This window comes from Leptodactylus fuscus, chromosome 2 (assembly GCF_031893055.1).
Source record: "Leptodactylus fuscus isolate aLepFus1 chromosome 2, aLepFus1.hap2, whole genome shotgun sequence".
NCBI classification, from domain to species: Eukaryota; Metazoa; Chordata; class Amphibia; order Anura; family Leptodactylidae; genus Leptodactylus; species Leptodactylus fuscus.
In genome coordinates, this window is record NC_134266.1 from 262,780,962 (window position 1) to 262,801,694 (window position 20,733).

Consider the following 20,733-nt stretch of genomic DNA (forward strand, 5'->3'; position numbering starts at 1 on the left):
TATAGAGACTGTCCAAAAACATTAAGACGACTATCCAAAAACTTTATTAAGACTGTCCAAAAACTGTATAGAGACTGTTCAAAAACTTTATGGAGACTGTCCAAAGACGTTATGGAGACTGTTCAAAGACAATATGGAGACTATCCAAAAACTTTACGGAGACTGTTCAAAAATTGTATAGAGACTGTTCAAAAACGTTATTGAGACTTTCCAAAAATTATATAGAGATTGTCCAAAAACTTTATTGAGACTGTCCAAAAATTTTATTAAGACTGTCCAAAAATTGTATTAAGACTGTCCAAAAACATTAAGGCGGCTATCCAAAAACTTTATTAAGACTGTCCAAAAACTGTATAGAGACTGTTCAAAAACTTTATGGAGACTGTCCAAAAGCTGCGTTATCCTAGTTCACTGAAGGTGCCTCTTCAGTTTGTTCTATAATACATGGGTCACTGCCATATCGTGACGTAGAGAAGGATGGATCGCCATAGAGGGGTCACTGCCATATCGTGATGTAGAGATGGATGGATCGCCATAGAGGGGTCGGAAAGATCATTTTAAAACATGCTTAATCCAAAGTGATAAAATAATTTTAACTCTATAAAATTGATAAAGGAACAAACACATTTTACATACTGGAAGATTTATATATGACATTAGTAGTTGGAAGACAAAACCATGGTTGTTTTGGGCATTTTTTATTCTCCCACATCCTAACCATTGCTACATTGTAAGAACGTCCCAGGAAATGGGACCACAAGTCATTCTTGTGTTATCGTGCTACCGTCTTCATTCCCAAGCTCTGATTGGCTGAGGGCTTCAGAACGTATAGGGAGACACTCCAGAAATGTAATAAAAGGGCTCGTTCTCAACTCAACTGCAACACCAGAGACAACCCATGGACAGGTAAAAATACTCGTAACTCCAGCTCGGTATTTTCTGATTTGCTCCATGAGCTCACCACAAGCTCACCAGTACCAGCCACTGAACCACCAGTGATTTTTAGGATATGGTGCACACAACAAGCACATCTTTGTCTTCCATCTTTTAGTTTTGGGTAGAGGTCACCACCTATAGGATGATGGTTCCTAGAATGATAATTTTAGGCAAAGCAATATGTAGCATTAGCATTTTACATCCACGCGGCCTATAGAACACATATAGCACTTATTTACATTGTAGTATTATTATTGCATAAAATTATTTTTGGAAAAATATATGGACGGACGTCCTCTGAAAAAATGTCACTGAGCCTCATGTGGTCTGCAATCCCACCTGCTCGTCTAGTTCATGTTCACTGAGGCGAGATGGATCCTTTCGAAAGACGTTACACACGTCCCATCGAATCGGCAAAATCTTCTTCATGAATAGAAACTGCGCCAGGTACGAAGTGACGATGATGGTGATCAGACTGACCAGCATGGTAAATGTTTTAAAGGGAAATAACTGGATGTAGGTGTCGTTGACAAGGATGCATCCTGGGTAGTGAAGAGCTGGAGGAATTTTTAAGGAATTTTCTCCTCCAAGGAGTCGTAAAGTAAAACCTAAGAAAAATCCAGTTGCCGAGCCATAAACGTTGGTGCTGGGGATGAAGAGGGCGCAGCAAAGTTGTGGGAAGAGCACAGCATAGACAAGTTCCCCGCTCAGGAACCAAAGGTCGTATACAGAATTGGAGAGGAAGGCCAATCCTGTGCCTGCCGAGCCAAGCAAGACCATGGAGAGGCGCATCACCCATAAGACTTCTCTTTCCGAGGCCTGCAAAAGAAATAAACCCTTGTATCTCCAATAGAGTTCCAAAGTACTTTGTATTGTCATGTCCATGAAAAATTTAGTGAGCCCACCCTGACCACGGCATATGTACCAAAGAGGCAGACTGAACTTAGAAAGAGAGGGCCAGGCTTGGATAGACCCATCCTCTATACTATTGGGTGGTGAGAACCTGTGGAGTACCTGTAGGGGTAAGAGTACTAGTCCAAAGGACAAAGAAAGGGTATTAAGTTTAAAACAAAGACAAGTCCCAAATTTTTTGGAAGGCACCTGAAATAAGGGGAGACCCACCCCTCCCCCAAACTCCAGGTAAAGCTGGAGAATCTCTAAGACCTTTGAGACTCTCTAATTATGCTCTATTAGGGTTGAGCGATCGTGTTCAGAAAAGATCGGATTCCGATCGGCGATCGAGAAAATTTCATAATCGCCATCGGAATTCCGAACACGATCTTTTTATATGGGATTGAGATCGGTGATCTTTTCCCACAATGCTTTGCTTAGCCTTCACACTGAGTATACGCTGTATACTCAGTGTGAAGGCTCCGCTGCAGTTCCATAGGAATGAATGGAAGCAGCCGGCACACAGCCTTAACCCCCTGTGCACCGGCTATTCGAATGGGAGGCTAAACTAACATATCTAGCAGCTACTTACCTCTAGAGATGGCTGCTCCGGTGCCCTCCTTCTTCTTGCCTCGCTGCCCCGCCTCCCAGGTTAGTGTTTAAAGTGCTAGGTAGGTGGGGCTTGTGGCTTAGGAGAGTGTGGGCGGGTACAGGGCGGGGAAACATGACGTCTCCCCTTCTAGTACCCGCCCACACTCTCCTAACCTGGCAGGGAGGGGGCAGCGAAGGGAGAAGAGCAGCGTGCAGCGGCAGTGAGGCAAAGAAGCAGGCACCGGGCACCAGGCCAGCCATCTCTGGAGGTAAGTGGACACCAGGGGAGACTAAGTAGCCAGAGGATTAAAAAAAAAATCCTCTGGCTAATTAGTGATTCACTACACAGCGTGGATTCTAACAATTCCATGCTGTATAGTGAATAGGATTGCTTTTAAAATCCAATCTCCGATTAATAAAAAAAATCCCATTGACTTGCATTGGGATCGGAATTGGGATCGAGATCGGGTTCGAATGAAAATTGATCAGAAATCGGATTTTAAAATCGATCCTGAAAAGTCAAGATCGGCTCAACCCTATTCTCTACGCAATATGGGCATGCTAAGTGCCATTCCTGTCACAAAAAGGGGCATATATGGCACATCGTCAAGCTCCCATCACAATAAGGACATTGAATAAGACAGAGCTGCAGCATGACCATGTGGCCAATGGACGTCACTGGTCTGAGAAGAAGTCGAGCTCATGGAGCATGTGTAGAGATGGAGAGACAGAGAATATTTGCAAGATGCATGTGCTATTGTTATTTTTCAGACCCCAGAGTACATGTGGAGTCCCAGGGGTCTTTGTGGTGTCCGGTGCTCCCTCTTGTTCTTCTTCAGTTGTCTCCCAGCCTCCTGGATGACATCACAGGCCTTGTAGGACCATTGAGACTTGTAATTGGGTCTCAGTGGTCACGGTGAGCAAGGCCACATCCCATTGCTTTAACGCAAGCATCGTAAGGTAAGTGCGCTCTATGTAAGTAAATCACAGACTTCAGAAGTCCTCCAGAAGGCCAGAAGAGGCTGGAAGACAATTGAAGAGGACACTCTGCTCAATGTACTCTGGGATTCGAAGAGAAGGTAACAGTGATTTGCAAGTGGCAAACCCCAATATATATTTTTTTTTAAATGTAGATTGGGAGCCCCATATAGGGAATAGGGATCACAATGTACATTATTTTTTGCTATCAGTATGTCTTTGTAGAATGGGAGGAAATCCATGCAAACACAGGGAGAACATACAAACTCGAACCCAGGACTCCAGCACTGCAAGGCTGCAGTGCTAACCACTGAACCACCATGTTGCCCCTGCAACCCCCCAAATTTTTGAGATGGGTTGAGTCCAGTTCATTCCAATCGGGTTCCTTCATCTCAGTGTATGGTGCTGACCAGGGACTATATCTACATGGAGCTTATATATATTATTTGGTTGTATGTGTTTCGTGCAGTTTGAGTTTCCAATAGGGGAGCGCACATCTACCCTATCCAATGTAGGAGTCAGGTGTTAGGGTTTGGGCTAGGAGTAGAGTAAGAAGGTTTGGATTAGGGGGTTAGTATTAGGGTTAGGGATAGCTGCAGGTAGATGCTACAATGGGCAGCAACCTACCAATGATGGGACCTGTAGCAGCTGTCTGCCCTTGGGGTCAGGGTAGGGCCAGGGTTGAAGGGTCAGGGTTATGGTTAGAGGGTTAGGTTTAGGGTTTGAGGGTTACGGTTAGCTACAGGTAGATGCTACAGTTGGCAGCACCCCTACCATGATGGGCCCTGTAGCAGCGGTCTGCCTGCCTTTATGGTAGGTATGTCTTAGGGTTAGGGGGTTAGGGGGTTAGGGCCAGGTTTAGACGATAAGGGTAGGGCCAGGGTTTTGGTTAGAAGATTAGGTTTAGAGGGTTAGTTTTGGGTTTGAGGGTTAGGGCTAGCTGCTGGTAGATGCTATAGTGGGCAGTACCTCTACAATAGCGGTCTACCTGCCACTATGGTAGGTATGTCTTAGGGTTAGTGTGTTAAGACCAGGGTTAGATGGTTAGGGTAGGGGTAGGGTCAGGGTTGGAAGGTCAGGTTTATGGTTAGAGGGTTCGGTTTAGACAGTTAGTGTAGTGGTAGACGCTACAATAGGCAGCACCCCTACCATCATGGGCCCTGTAGCACCGGTCTACCCTGCCTCTATGTTACGTACACCTCTGCCCATCATCTAACAAACCCATTGATAAGAGACTATCTAAAAAAAATAATTTAGGAATATTACACACGTGTTTATAGACTGATTTGTGACATATTCTATCTGACAATTTTGTTGCGACTCACTGTTTTTCTGAGCATCTTCTTGTAGATATTGTAGGCAAACATCGAGCTGGCCGACAGAAGCGAAGAGTCCGCAGAGGACATCACAGCCGCAGCGATGGCTCCCAGCCCAGCCACTGACACAAAGGTTGGACATAGGTACTGGAGAACCAGCGGAAGAATCATATTTGCTTCATCTCTCTCATATGGTGTTGGCAAGCCATAGCTAGTCTGGTTCCAATCTGAAAGAAATAGCGCCAGTGGCAGATGGATATATCACATATTATGAGGCACTGCAGTGGTATCAATCTATTTGTCAGATTTAAAGGGATAGCTTCATATTAAAACATTATAGCATAGCACTAGGATATTCTTTACTATTCTGATGGTGAAGTCCAACCTATGTCGGATCCTGGCCATTGACTTTTCAGCAGCTCTCTAGCAAAGTGGTGCTCCCGAAAGGGAGTCTGTCACCGGAACCCAACATATTAGCACCAGATAGATAGGTTAGGGTCACCATGCATTGCAACGCAAGACCCTGCTCATCTCGTACATCATTGAAGATGGCTGACATCTGTGGGAAGTGCACCAGAGCCAGGGAGAGGTAAGTAACAGTGTTTATTATGTTTGTATCCTCCTCAGGATTTCCAATTATTATACTCTGAGTAAGGGGAGTAAGTCCCCAAAACGCGTAAGCTGTGTCTTTGGGAAGGCAGGGAGCCATTGTTCCAGAGTTCCCCCGATTTAAGCACTGATTACATGGTTTGTATTTCCACAGTATTCCGGTTATTTTTTACTATCTACTAGCCATGTACTTACCAGTAGAAGCAGCAACAGCCCCAATAAGAATAGATGGAATACCCATAATGGCACAGAGCACCCCTGAGAGATAAGAAGTCACCATGGCTTGCTTGGAAGATGATGCAGCAAGGACTCTCTGAAAGTAAGTCTGCCAGGCAATGCCTCCGAGACTCTAAAATATAAAGTACTAATAATCTAGAGATAATCATACAAAGGTAACACTATGGAGAGGGGAAGAAGAGGGGGGATCGGGATCAGCACAGACAGACAGGAGGAGAACCCACTCTCCAATCTATGGGAATCCTTCAGAGGCAGCAGCATGGAGGACATTATACAGCCATACTGGGCAGTGTAGCTTGCTTTAGCAGTGTCTCTTTGTCTTTCTCTTCCATTCTACATCTTTTCTCTCCTCTCCATAGACTTCTATGGGCAACTGTAACCTGATTTCTCAGTGAAGCTGGAAAACTATGTAAATTCATGGAAGACATTATACTGCCCTACCAAGCAGTGTAACTTGCTTGAGCAGTGTCTAGGTGTGTGTGTCTATTTTTCTTTCCCACTGTATAGCTTATCTCTTGTCCTCTCCATAGACTTCTATCGGCAACTGTGACCTGATCTCACAATGAAGCTGGAAAGCTATGTAAATTCATGGAAGACATTATACTGCCCTACCAAGCAGTGTAACTTGCTTGAGCAGTGTCTAGGTGTGTGTGTCTATTTTTCTTTTGCACTGTACAGCTTATCTCTTGTCCTCTCCTCTCCTTAGACTTCTATGGGCAACTGTGACCTGATCTCACAATGAAGCTGGAAAGCTATGTAAATTCAAAGTGGGTGATCAGTACAGGGGGAAAGGGGGCTATTCAAGGAGCCTGGTAAGAGAGGAGACATTTCTGTAATAAGGTATAACACAAAGTATATTATCTTAGCTTGTATTTGTGGACAGTTGTTTATAATCTGGGGTCTATTTTAAATTATAACATTTTGGCTGCCTGTAGTCACCACTAGGGGGAGCTCACTAATCCCTGATTTATGTATCTGCTATTAAACTCAATGCTATATTGATAGAAATCTGTTGAACATATAAGTGATTTTAAAAAAGGCAAATAAAATCCACATGGGGCGGAGCGGGCGCTACACAATAACAAATGGACTTACCAGAAAAGCCAAATCATCCAACCATCTTGCAATGTACTTTGGTTGTATATTACCAATCCAGGGCCCTTGGTAGAGTGCATTCACTGCTGTGTAAGCAATGTTTTCAGATGCAGAATTTAGAAGAGCAAATGGTACACAAATCCACTACGTTTGAAATAAGACAAATGATTAGTATTTGTTTAATATGTAAGAAAAGTTAAAAACAATAAGGAACATCGATCTGTCTAGTATTTCCCCAAGGTCTCTCAAAAAACCATTTACACCTAAAACATAAAAAATGGCCTCTAAGCAGTATTATAATGGTGGCCAATTTGCAAACGTGCCAATAGGAATGGTAGGGGGATATCGTCACTCCATAGGGAGAGAACCACCATTTAGGTGTGTGGAGTCTTATTAAGCCATGAGCACTCCACTGTGCAAGGGACCATGGGAAGAATATGCAAATCTGTCTTCCATGATGTAATTAGGAAGTCAGGTGCCTCAGTGTTGCAAACCAATAGAGGGCGCTCACTGGAATATGCAAGCCTGTCTTCCCTGATGTAAATGGAAAGACAGAATCTCAGTGATATGGCCCAATAGAGGGCGCTCCCTTTAACATCATGCTCGACGAGAAGCTCCAAGAGGCCTTTGTTTTGCAATGATGCTTGGATTACTACCAGGTATAGTCTCTCAACCGAGGACTTCCTAATTACATCATGGAAGACAGATTTGCATATTCTTCCCATGGTCCCTTGCACAGTGGAGTGCTAAAGGCTTAATAAGTCTCCACACACCTAAATGGTGGTCTCTCCCCAAGGAGTGACAATATCCCCCTAACCCTGTCTAAGCCTCTCACCTCTACCAGATTAGCCTTCTCTACACCGGGCTGACGAGATGCAATAACATCGAAATGGCCGTACTCGGTTGAGAGACTATACCTGGTAATAATCCCAGCATCATTGCAAAACAAAGGCCTCTTGGAAGGTCGAGCATGATGTTAAAGGGAGCAGCCTCTACTGGGCCATATCACTGAGATTCTGTCTTCCTATTTACATCAGGGAAGACAGGCTTGCATATTCCAGTGAGCGCCCTCTATTGGTTTGCAACACTGAGGCACCTGACTTCCTAATTACATCATGGAAGACAGATTTGCATATTCTTCCCATGGTCCCTAACAGGAAGGGTAGTCAGGCCTGGTATGGGAGGGTGGCAGGGTGGGGGGTGTGCCCATTTTATGGATTAAACAACCATACCCTATCTTTTGGTTGGTACAACTACTTACAGGCTGTGTCCAATTTTCTGACCAGGTTGGAGGTGCTAGCATAAGCTAAGTATTTCTCTTAAAGGGGTTTTCCAAGCAAATTATATACTTTTAGGATAGGTCACGTTGCAACACCCGGAACCTTTGCTGATCAGCTGTTTTAAGCTCTTTTATGGAGAACAGAGCTGTAAAAAGATAGTCCTCTTCTCCATGTAGTGGCCATGTTGAGATACTGCAGTTCGGTTTCTATGCGAGTTAAAGGGTGCTGATCTGTAGGATCCTAGCATGGCCACTACCTAGAGAACAGGACTATCTGCTTACGACTCTGTAGGACCTCAGTATGGCCACTACACAGAGAACATGGCTATCTGCTTATGACTCTGTAGGACCTCAGTATGGCCACTACACAGAGAACATGGCTATCTGCTTATGACTCTGTATAGCATCTCCTGAGGACAGTTAACTGGTGAGAGTCCCAGTTATCAGACCTCTGCCCATGTGATATTGATGGCCTATCCTAAGGAAAAGTCATCCATCTCATTTGCCTGGAAACGTCCTGAAGGACAGAGGTGTAATTCTAAAGGGTGCAGTTACTCCTGGGATCTGGTGCCTCATGGGGCTCAAAGGTCATATAAGACACCAATATTATAGGGGCCCAGGAGCCCCTTGGAAACCAATTGCACCTCCCTAGTAGAAGAAAATAGCTGGTTGCAAACTGCAACCGAATCAGCCTGGAGAGTACAAATGCCAACTCCACTGGACACTAGTCCTTTGACGTGCAATTCTTAGGATAAAGTTCCTATTGTGTGGCTTTCCAGGAAGTGTACAGAACCTTCTGCAGAACCTGGGAGATTTGCCAAATTTTACAGGATTCCTGGCGCTATCTCCTTTTTCTGGAACCTCTCAGTTGTTACGGGAGGGTTGGAAAGTACGAGAGTTAGACAACAGTCTACATAAGAGAGGTGCTGGATGAAGCCAAAGTCAAAAGATGATGGAGCCGGTAGACCATACTATAGATACAGTGGGCCCCCAAATTACAATGTCTTACGTTAGAATATTGTCCACATAGATTAGTGGTTTCCAAGAAGCAAATACAAAAGTGGCACCATTATTGTTAATCTTGAAAAAAAATGACCACTACAAGAACATAATGGCCTCACTGTATAAGACGGGGACAATGTTAGACTTTAGGTGGACATTATCTTTGAGATGTTTTCACAGAATTGACATCCATGGCAGGAAAATGAGGTAGAAGCCTCAAATAATGTCCAGAACCACAGGAGATGATCCTGGTCCACCCAAGTGTCCATGTATACAAGGTGCCTTTCCACCAACTGGAGGTCCAACCTGCTAGATACTCAATAATTTTAGAAGGTTGACCTCCAATTGACATGTCACTAATGCTGACCCTGTACATATCAATATATGGCAGCGAGCACACTGTGTATTCTATGTCAGTAAAAGGGTTGAACGATCGAGATCGGAAAAGATCAGATCCCGATCGTCGATCGAGCAAATTTTACGATCGGGATCGGCTGGAAAATGATCAGAAATCGGATTTTGAAATCTCAAGATCGGCTCAACCCCAAAAGTGACTTTTCCCCTAGAGAAGCATTGACTAGGGTTGAGTGATCACTATCAGGAAAGATCAGATCCCGATCGGTGATCAAGCAAATTTTACGATCGGGATTGACTGGAAAATGATCGGAAATCAGATTTTAAAATTGATTCTGAAACCCTAATCAGTAAGTATGATGATATCCATATGAGGCATAGACCCGTCTTGCCAAAAAATTTCAACTGAAACATAAATGTTCTGTAAATTATAATATAATTTATAAATAACATTACTAAATCCCCCCCCCCACTCCATTTTTAATTGGTTTCCTTAAAGCTCTACAACATCCCTTTAAATTATTCTCACATATCACTCACCAGACTGACTAGCATAAAGAGCAGCTGGATGACATCTGTATAGGCGACGGAATAGAGGCCACCAAGCAAAGTATATAGAATGACTGTGCAAGCCGAGATTATAATGGATAAGTATCCTTTCACATCCAGGATAACCCTGACCGTGGCTCCTGAAGAAGAAGACAGGGCTGTTGAGATACATCACCGTGACACCGTATGCCCTGGCATAAAATGCAAAATGTTATATACTAAGACACTGGTTTAATAAATTGCACATGATAGGTGGGGGAAGTGGGTAAAAAAATAATGGTGGTAAATCCAAATCAACTAGAATTACCTAGAAATCTTGAAGATGAATCTTGAAATCTTGAATAGAATTATCTAGAAATCTTGAAGATGTGTCACAACTAATCCATTCTGCTCCCAAACTTCAGACTGGGCCCTGTGCTTATGGGGGCCTAAATGTTCCCCTATTACAGGAAGGCACCGGTATTGGAACATGGTAGATAGGGATTGAACCAAGGAGATTCTAGTTATGCCTCCGGTTCAATCACTGTCGGACTGAGACTCCTTAGGCCCACGAGATATAATGATTCTGGGACCCAGTCTCCAACAACTCTTAAGAAATAGACTTCAAATTTGTGTGTCTTCTACTGGATCATTATTGTTTTAGAGCTTGGGCCCACCAGAAGGTCTTGTAGGCCTATGGTGGACCAGTCTGACATTGGTTCCACTTAAAAGAGTTGTGAAATATCCTCAAAATTCTGGTTTAGATGATTCTGACCTGACCACTAATGGATAGATGGTGACCAAGATGGCTTCAATCCTGCCTCTATAGACATATTGTTTGACAGCGGTATTGACATAGAACTCACCCAGAGAGGCCAGAATTGATGCAAACCAAAAAATGTCTCCCAGTAACGGTGGGATAAACAGAATACTCCCCATTTTATCGCCAAAGGTTTCCTGCAGAGGATCCATCATGGTCACGTAATTTTTAGACCTCATTGGCTTAACAAAGAAAAGGGCACCTGAAAGGTACAGAAATACAAAGGGTTAACAGATAACTATATAGAGGTGTCCGGATGTCCCTACATCTATCTCCCACATCGATCAGATATTTATGGTCTATCATACTGGATATTGGTTATGATAATTCCTATAATTGTAGGGGGTTTCAGTGCGCATCCGCCAGACCTCATATCCACTGAAGAACAGGACAGGCGCCCGGGAGCACCAGAGATGGGTCCGATGAGACTCATAAGGCTCATGTCTAGGTGAATAGAAAGGTTTTTTTATTTCTAATGCAGCCATAGATTGGGTTATAGAAGGGGTATATAAGACATTAATTCCTCGGTCTATAAGAACCTGTGGGTGGTTTAGTGCCCCAAATCATTAAAGGAATTCTACCATTAAAAATCTTTTTTCTGTGGATAAGACGTCGGAATAGTCTTTAGAAAGGCTATTCGTCTCTTACCTTTAGCTGTGATCTCCGCCGCGCCGTTCCTTAGTAATACCAGTTTTTACCGGTATGTAAATTAGTTCTCTGGCAGCGATGAGGGCGGGCCCCAGCGCTGAAAATGCGATGAGGGCGTCCCCACAGCTGCCTGAGAACAGGATCCTGCGCCGCCTCTATCTTCTGCTGGATCCTCCCCTTCTTTCTTCGCCTTTCTTCGGTGGCTTCACCTCTGTCGGCTCTGACACTAGTAGAGCCGACTGCGCATGCGTGGCCATAGTTCCGAGGCCACAATTGCGCGCATGCGCAGTCGGCTCTACTAGTGTCTCAGTGGCAGAGCCAACTGCACAGGCGTCAGAAGAAAGACGAAGAAAGAAGGGGAGGATCCAGCAGAAGATAGAGGCGGCGCAGGATCCTGTTCTCAGGCAGCTGTGGGGACGCCCTCATCGCATTTTCAGTGCTGGGGGCCGCCCCCATCGCTGCCAGAGAACTAATTTACATACCGGTAAAAACCGGTATTACTAAGGAACGGCGCGGCGGAGATCACAGCTAAAGGTAAGAGACGAATAACCTTTCTAAAGACTATTCCGACGTCTTATCCACAGAAAAAAGATTTTTAATAGTAGAATCCCTTTAATAGAAGACCAGGACCATTGGTGGCAGAGACTTGTCTCCGGTGGGATTATATATAATTTCTGTCCCCGACATCTGCTATTGGGAAAGAGTTGGGACACCCCAATATGATTCTTAAAGTGGTCCTCCAGGACATGATTATTGATCTCTTGACCCTTTTTTGCCTACATAGCTACACTGTCTCATCAAATGAAGCGCCTTTGCCCGATAATACAGATGTGGATGTTGCTTGCTCCAATCCTTCTGTCTCTTCATGTCATCCCAGACAGACTGGATGATGTTGCAATCAGGGCTATATCTATGGAGGCCATATCATCACTTCCGGGACTCCTCCTCCCAAAGGCAAAAGTCACACCAAATATTGATGAGATTTACATTTCTCTTTTCTTCATTCGCTTCATTTTGTTAATCGGCAAAAATAAACTATTAACCCTTCGATGTCTGGAAGCGTTCTTACCGCACAGCTTTATACAAAGTAATGCGAATGCAATATTTCATATTAAACCAGTTTTACAGGATTGAACATCATGACTGCCTTCTACTCTACTCCCCAGGACCGGGCGCAGGCTGTGTCTGACATTGTAACTTGGCGTAATGGAGCAGATTTGACACTTTTTTTAATATTCTTTTCCAATCTTTTTGTACATACATATCACAGATTTGGGCCTCACTCCAGCTGGCAGGTTCCCTTTAAGCCTAGTAAACATGTGACGTTAAAGCCGATGTCTCACTCCAGACTCACAGCACGATCGCTGACTATATCAGCACAACTTGTTCTTTCTATCACTGACATTAACTCTTCAATTATCATCATTTTTTAAAGCCAGTTCATCGTGAACAACTCCATAGTCTTACCTGCCCCCCGCCCCACCTGACTGTATATGACACGTCATATATTACGTTTCTGTATACTGTGCTACAGTGCAGCCTTCTATATCATTCTAATAAGACTCCCTCTTGATGTTTAGCTTCTCTTTGCTTTCTCTATTTATGTGCTTTTCTCTCAGTCCCATGATGTTTCAGTACAGAATATCATGGACAGCTAGAGTCCGTGCCATCTCTGCCTGCTGACAGTACAGTGTGATTATCCTCCCCTCTAGTCTCGTAAAAAAGAGCTTTCATGTCCTTGCAGAACGGAGGTATTATATACCACTAGAGAGTTGACCGTGCGCTGACTTCAGCTTTTCCAATATGAGCACAGGTGCCGGAGATGTTGGTGCTATTAGTTTCGGCCCCCATATCTCCACTGTAAGAAGGGCGGGCCTTACTGCTCGGCGTCATTGTACAAGGCTATGGAAGACTACAGTCAGGGAGGATGTTCCTCACAATCCAGCAATAAGGAAAAAATGAGTGCCAAAAGTAACGGCATTAATATCTCCTGCACCTGGGCACCTACCAGAATAGCTGATATTGCACTGAATTCAGCACACTGTCAGCTTTCTAGCAGTATATAATACCGCCAATCTTCAAAGACATGAACATTTCTCTTTAAGAGAGTATAGAATGGAGCCTAATCACACTGTGCAGTCAGCAGGCAGAGATGGCACTGACTCTAGCAGCTCATGTTATTCTATACTGAAACATCATGAGACTGAGAGACGACTATAGGGAGAGATAGTACATGTATATAGACAAGGGGGCTGCACTACGTCATTATAACTGTGTGAAAGGAGCTTGTCTAACCATCAGCAGTATCTGAGATAAGGGTTTCTGTCCCCCCTGTGGACAAAAGACCATCCACTCACCAATGATGAATGTCGCTGCAAATCCTAATGGTGCATGAACCCATGCAAGTCCTTTAGTAGGTAGGTAGACTATTTCTGCTGTGCCGTTGATATAGGCGCCTCCGACCCATGTCGCTATGTAAAGAGAGAGGAATACGTGATGTTAAAATCTGAGGGTCACCGTCTTATCGGAGAATAAAACATCATGTCATTAAATATCAGTATAAACTGCAGATGGTGATATGGGGGTAACCTCAGGGTGTTCTGGGGTTATAGGATATTAGGCTTGGTTCACACGAGTGTTGTTTTGTCTCATAGGATCAGAACAAGGGACTGAAGAAGTAATAGAATGACAGAGACAGACGGAGCAGCCACCATTGTATCCCTCCCTTCACTATAAGGAAAACTTTCTACAGACTTTATTATTATTGTTTTAGATGGAAAATAAACAGCACACGTGAGCTAACTCTCCGACTAAAAAATAAACAAACAAGAAAGAGAAGAGCTCCGCCTGCATCCGTCATTCTCTTACATTTTCAGTTATTGTTCTGATCCTATGACAAATTAGAACAACGGACAAAATAGCACTGATGTGAACTGAGCTTTAGTAGCAGTTCCATGTACTTTGTGGTGGGGAAAAAATGAAGAAATTCTAAACTGAAAACGATTAGTCTTCACGTTTGTGCTTTGGATTAACTTTTACATTAAGAAAACCACTGTGGTGAATATCTGATTCATCTATCTAATATCTATTTCTATCAGCTATTGATCTATCTATCTATCTATCTATCTATCTATCTCCTATCTATCTATCTATCTATCTATCTATCTATCTATCTATCTATCTCCTATCTATCTATCTATCTATCTATCTATCTATCTATCTATCATCTATCTCCTATCTATCTATCATCTATCTATCTCCTATCTATCTATCTATCTATCTATCTATCTCCTATCTATCTATCTATCTATCTATCTATCTATCTATCTATCTATCTCCTATCTATCTATCTATCTATCTATCATCTATCTATCTATCTATCTATCTATCTATCATCTATCTATCTATCTATCTATCTATCGCCTATCTATCTATCTATCTATCTATCTATCTATCTATCATCTATCTATCTCCTATCTATCTATCTATCTATCTATCTATATACATACTATCTATCTATCTCCTATCTATCTATCTATCTATCTATCTCCTATCTATCTATCTATCTATCTATCTATCTATCTATCTCCTATCTATCTATCTATCTATCTATCTAGCTCCTATCTATCTATCTATCTATCTATCTATCTATCTCCTATCTATCTATCTATCTATCTATCTATCTCCTATCTATCTATCTATCTATCTATCTATCTATCTCCTATCTATCTATCTATCTATCTATCATCTATCTATCTATCTATCTATCGCCTATCTATCTATCTATCTATCTATCTATCATCTATCTATCTCCTATCTATCTATCTATCTATCTATCTATCTATATACATACTATCTATCTATCTCCTATCTATCTATCTATCTATCTATCTATCTATCTCCTATCTATCTATCTATCTATCTATCTATCTATCTCTCTCCTATCTATCTATCTATCTATCTATCTATCTCCTATCTATCTATCTATCTATCTATCTATCTCCTATCTATCTATCTATCTATCTATCTATCTCCTATCTATCTATCTATCTATCTATCTATCTCCTATCTATCTATCTATCTATCTATCTATCTATCTATCTCTCTCCTATCTATCTATCTATCTATCTATCTATCTCTCTCCTATCTATCTATCTATCTATCTATCTCCTATCTATCTATCTATCTATCTATCTATCTCCTATCTATCTATCTATCTATCTATCTATCTATCTATCTATCTATCTCCTATCTATCTATCTATCTACTTACCTATCAGTCCTTCAAATTAATTTATCTTTAGACATATTTTTCCTCATTATTTCCTATGTAGAGAGCCCACACACATAATCCTTTCCACTTCACCGAGAAGATCTTGAACTTCCTGATTAATTTTCTATTTCGGGGGAGAACATTCCTAATTGATGAGATTCTAAAACTAATTAATACAACTGTGACAATAATGTAGAAAACAAAGAAGGAACTGCACTCAACCTGAGGGTATAAAGTAAAATGAAGGATACATTAGACAACTTTAGGATAGATGACTAGAGAAGAAACCATGGCACCCTCCAAAATACAAGGTATATAAGAGTATAAAACAGTGATCTTGGCTTATTACAGGGTTGCATATTCCCTGAAATGGGGCAATTGGCATGAGCCTCATGGGGTTTTTTGCCTTCCCCTGGATCAACACTGTAGGGGATTGTAGGGTTATAGGTTGGACTTGATGGACTGATGTCTTCATCCAACCTCATCTACTATGTCACTATATGTATATATATATAAGACACACTGAAGTTTGGACATTTTGTTGGGTTTTCCATCAAGAATTCTAATATTTCGGATGGAAAAACTAGTCCATCGACATGGCAGAACCAGACAGATCCCAAATAAGTCAATGGTTAGGGGTCCATCAGTGTCCACTTGGATTAATCGGAAAATGGAAACCACGACGCTTGTCTTTAATTCCCAAATAATAAAAATTGACAAGTTTGACAAAGAGTAACTACTACTAGATAAATTAAAGGGGCGTCCTACCCCAAGGATATAGGTATCCAACAAGCTTGATGGGCTCATTGACTTCACAATCCCATATGTAGAGTAATATAAACTTGTCTTAGGTAACACAAAGCAATTTACCTTAATTCTTGAGGTCAAAAAGTTGTAGAAATGGTAACATTGGAACATTCCATTTACCGCGTCAATAAATCTATTTGTTTCAATATAATAAATTATTATTATTCTACCTACAGTATTATAGGTCCCATTAGGTTTAGCAATGGTATAGACTCACCTGTAGTTGTGAATAACCCAACAAATATATTCAGGTTCCTTCCACCGACGATGGCCACCTCCGTTTGCCTCTTGTTCCTCTCGCTTCGCTTGGCTTTCCAGGCAGCCCAGAGACCAGTCACTAGGGTCATAGCGTAGAAAATGATTACAGCGATCAAACCAGGAACGTTCAGTGCCATCTTCCTAACAAGTGTCCCCACAACGTTTTAAAGTAGATGGACAGAGGCGAACATCCTAGGCCCTACGGTATGAAATCCTTTGAACTGTCCACGGTCACCACGCTTGACTGATCTATATACCGGGTCACCATATGCTGCAGTGGTGCTGGGTCAGCTCATCTCATAGACCTCCTGTACTTGTGTAAAAAAAAGAAAAGAAAAAAAGAAACAAAAACTTTTCTAGTCCCTCCAACAACTGGTAGGGGGGAGGTATTTGGCCGAAAGCCCAGGAGCTTCATTCAGATGTGAAGGAAGAAGAAAGGATCTTGTATGTTCTCTTTATGTTTCTCTCTTTTTTTTGTTTCAGCTTAGTTTCATTCACTTTGCTTTTTTGCGCAATATCCAGAATCGTTTTAAGACAATAATGTAGAGATTGGGTTTGGGGGCATCTGAGAGTCACATCATGGCAGGAGACGTAGCAAAAATGTAGTTTACGGTGGAGAGGTTTGTATTGTACCTTTATATGTTTGATACATAATGTTATGGCTTAAAACGTATCTATATATGTATTTATGTATGCAACCAGAGTCACATGTACAGCGATCGTCCGTAACATAAAGCAAAATAGTAATCGTGCAGGTAGAGAGGTTATCCTTGTGCCACAGCAGATGTTTGGGCTGCTTGCATACTATGAACACCCACCATTAATGGTCCATGCAACCCCAGACACCATCTCATGGTGTTTCCCCAATAGGTTATTAATTTGATCATGACACTTCAGAAAATCTGAGACACGGTCTCATGGAAATCACTGCTACTTATCTCTTTCTAACAGGATGCCATTTGATCCTGGTGGCCTATTCATTTCTGTTTAACTCCAGTGTGGTTGCGTGTCCATAGTTATGTCATACCCTGCTAATCCAGCAAAGCAATGTTTGAAGGGGTTATTCGGTTTATAACGTTGATGGATAGGCCATCAATGTTAGATCTGTGGAGGTCTGACACCTAGGACCCTTACGTAGATCACCGGTATCCAGACAGTTCAGCTCTGGGGATTGTTTAAATACACCAAGCCATGCAGGTCAATCGCCGTACAAACTGTAGCAGCATGTGTAGATATAGCAACATTGTCTTATCCCATACATTTTAATGAGCTCTGTGACTACTCAGATGTTTTGGATGAGCTCCACCTATCTAATTCACTAAGGGCAATGGTACCGTTCCCGATATGTTCCTGGAAGGCCATGCCTGGTCTTTTATTCCTGTGTTCCTCACTCTAATTCCACTTTAGTCATGTTTGGCATATGCAGTTCTCCCTGTTTTCTGGTTATTCCTGACTACTGCCATGATTACTAGATTTGGTTTCTGAAATCCACACCTGGTGACCACCCTTGGACCTTTTCTAGGTTGCTGTAACGTCTCTGCCTGCTCAGGCTTCTGCGCCTCCCATCGCTCGCATGCTGCGGCACAGAAGGCATGTTCAGTTATTGTTCTTTGCTTTAGGTTCTTCTTTTATTGTTTGAATACTGTCCTATTCCCTCATCTCTGTAATTGATTTTCCACCACAACCATCTCCTTCTCCTTGGTTCCATCTGCTCCTCTAATAGTTTATCTTAGCCCTACCTGTGGTGTTGACAGCCTATCTTCCAATCAAGTCTGGTGTGGGTTCTGGACTTCCTATAAACAGGTCATCTGCCCACACAGGTTGGCTAGCTATTGAGACTCTGTCCTTTCTAAGCTGTTCTCTTGCTATTGTATTGTATTTGCTGACCTCTGACCTTTGGCTTGTGGCTACTCTTTCGGATTACGATTTGGTACTGCTTTGTCTCTCTGGCTCTGACCCTTGGCTTGCTGATTTCTCCTCTGTGTTCTCTTGTCTGTGTTTAGTGTTTACACTTATTCAGAGAAAGGACTGTCACCCAGTTGTCCCTGTCATTAGGACAGTTGTGGCAAATAGGTAGGGACAGGGGCTGGGTCGAGCTTAGGACTCACTGTCTCTGTCTTTCCCTTCCTCCCTCGTTTCAGCAGCAGCACTAGGGAATTGCTCAACAAGCAATTCTCTTATAGCCACATTTTGATCCTGCTCTTGTGGTCACGTTCCTGTGCTTTGACCAAACTACTGTGCTGTAGCCAAGTTTCTATTCCTGATCCTGTTCTTGGTATGTAAAGTCTAGTGTCTTTCTGGTTACAATTCTTGGTAGCTTTTGGTTTTGTCTGAGACCTGGTCTTTGTCTGTTCCTTATGTCTGTAATCCTGGTTCCAGATCTTGGTCCATTCATGGTGTTTGTTCTCCTGGTTTCAGCTTCTGGTTAATTTCTGGTGTCCATGTTTCTGGCTCGAGCTCGTAGTCATTCATAGGGTCTATTCTTTTCAGTCCAGTTACATGATCCACATATGGTAATTACTAATGCCGACTAGAAACTATACTGGGGATTCACCTGCAGCTCCATATGTTGACATCTCCATAAGTATGTGAAAGGGCGGAAACTCAACAAAACTGATTGTGGCCATAAGGATCCGCAGTCTTAGGCCTCATGCACACAACTGCGTGCATTGCCAGTGTGCTAGCTATGTTTATCATTCTCGACCCTGGGCCAAGTCATTCCCTTTCACTGGTTCATGTCAGGAATTGTACAGATTATGTATAGAGAATATAAAAAGTGAGATATAACCAGACCTTCAGTGTCATGATAACCTATATAACACATCCCAGGCCAGCTTATTACGGGCATATATGGTCCATGAAATGTAGACCGGATGTAGACTGTATTTCCCAGACTGAACAATGAGCTGAGATCAAAAAACCAAGTATCATCGGCCTGTGACAGTGACAAGGGGACATCCTTGACACCTAGAGGAAAGAACATTTCACAGCATGATATATGTGAAATGTAGAAAACAGGGCACTCACCCGCCACGGGATACATAAAACATTCGTTTTTATTTCATCCTCTTTAAAAAAAGGGTCAAACCTTGACCATCGGGGTACAGTAGACGGAATGATGCAAAGAAACAAACAGCGACGATCGTTTCGTGCTTAGTGCACTTCGTCAGGCTTCTTTCAACTGCTAGCAACATCATTGATTTATCCAGATGGAACAGGTCAACACGCCTACTTTTGACCTTACTACACCCAAGTTCAGATAATTACATTCATCAGTTAAAAACAAGTTAAAATACACAATCGATGTAATGTTGATAACATGTAATACATCATACATTATTAGCCTCAGTTTGTGACATTTTTCTCTATAGAGCGTAATTCTTTTATTAAATGTGCACCAATTGGCGCTACCCCTAATTCACCTTCCGCCACCAGCACATCTATACAACGGATCTATAAAATCAGTATAGGAATAGCAATGTAGTTCCCTTTTATAGATCCGTTGTATAGATGTGCTGGTGGCGGAAGGTGAATTAGGGGTAGCGCCAATTGGTGCACATTTAATAAAAGAATTACGCTCTATAGAGAAAAATGTCACAAACTGAGGCTAATAATGTATGATGTATTACATGTTATCAACATTACATCGATTGTGTATTTTAACTTGTTTTTAACTGATGAATGTAATTATCTGAACTTGGGTGTAGTAAGGTCAAAAGTAGGCGTGTTGACCTGTTCCATCTGGATAAATCAATGATGTTGCTAGCAGTTGAAAGAAGCCTGACGAAGTGCACTAAGCACGAAACGATCGTCGCTGTTTGTTTCTTTGCATCATTCCGTCTACTGTACCCCGATGGTCAAGGTTTGACCCTTTTTTTAAAGAGGATGAAATAAAAACGAATGTTTTATGTATCCCGTGGCGGGTGAGTGCCCTGTTTTCTACATTTCACATATGTCACTGCCTGTCTAGGTTTTTTCACAGTGAGCACCACCCTGGGATTTTATTTATTCCATGGTTTTTTGGCTGTTACAGCTGGAAGATTTGCCAATACTGACACAAGATTGTGAATACGAGCGCTGTTGCAGTAGTGCCGCTGACTACTTTGTATTTC

General features: G+C 42.3%; 1 protein-coding gene across 1 annotated transcript; it reads right to left on the minus strand.

The window, feature by feature from the left end:
- Positions 1 to 981: 981 nt before the first annotated feature.
- Positions 982 to 16,932, minus strand: LOC142195964 (high affinity choline transporter 1-like). Its single transcript, XM_075266099.1, has 8 exons — positions 16,581 to 16,932; positions 13,642 to 13,755; positions 10,683 to 10,838; positions 9,829 to 9,977; positions 6,654 to 6,797; positions 5,517 to 5,670; positions 4,722 to 4,939; positions 982 to 1,755 (listed from the first exon to the last, which is right to left on the minus strand). The coding sequence occupies exons 1-8, from the start codon at positions 16,756 to 16,758 to the stop codon at positions 1,255 to 1,257; spliced, it is 1,614 nt and encodes a 537-aa protein (XP_075122200.1). The 5' UTR covers positions 16,759 to 16,932; the 3' UTR covers positions 982 to 1,254.
- Between the last annotated feature and the right edge of the window lie 3,801 nt (positions 16,933 to 20,733).

Bases quoted from the DNA above. Each gene is read 5' to 3' on its own strand.
- LOC142195964 (XM_075266099.1), bottom strand. From the start codon at position 16,758: ATGGCACTGAACGTTCCTGGTTTGATCGCTGTAATCATTTTCTACGCT. The intron at 13,756-16,580 runs GTGAGTCTATAC...CTCTTTACATAG, and splicing joins TGGGTTATTCACAACTACAG to CGACATGGGTCGGAGGCGCC. The intron at 6,798-9,828 runs GTGAGTGATATG...TTTCAAACGTAG, and splicing joins TCTTTATGCTAGTCAGTCTG to TGGATTTGTGTACCATTTGC.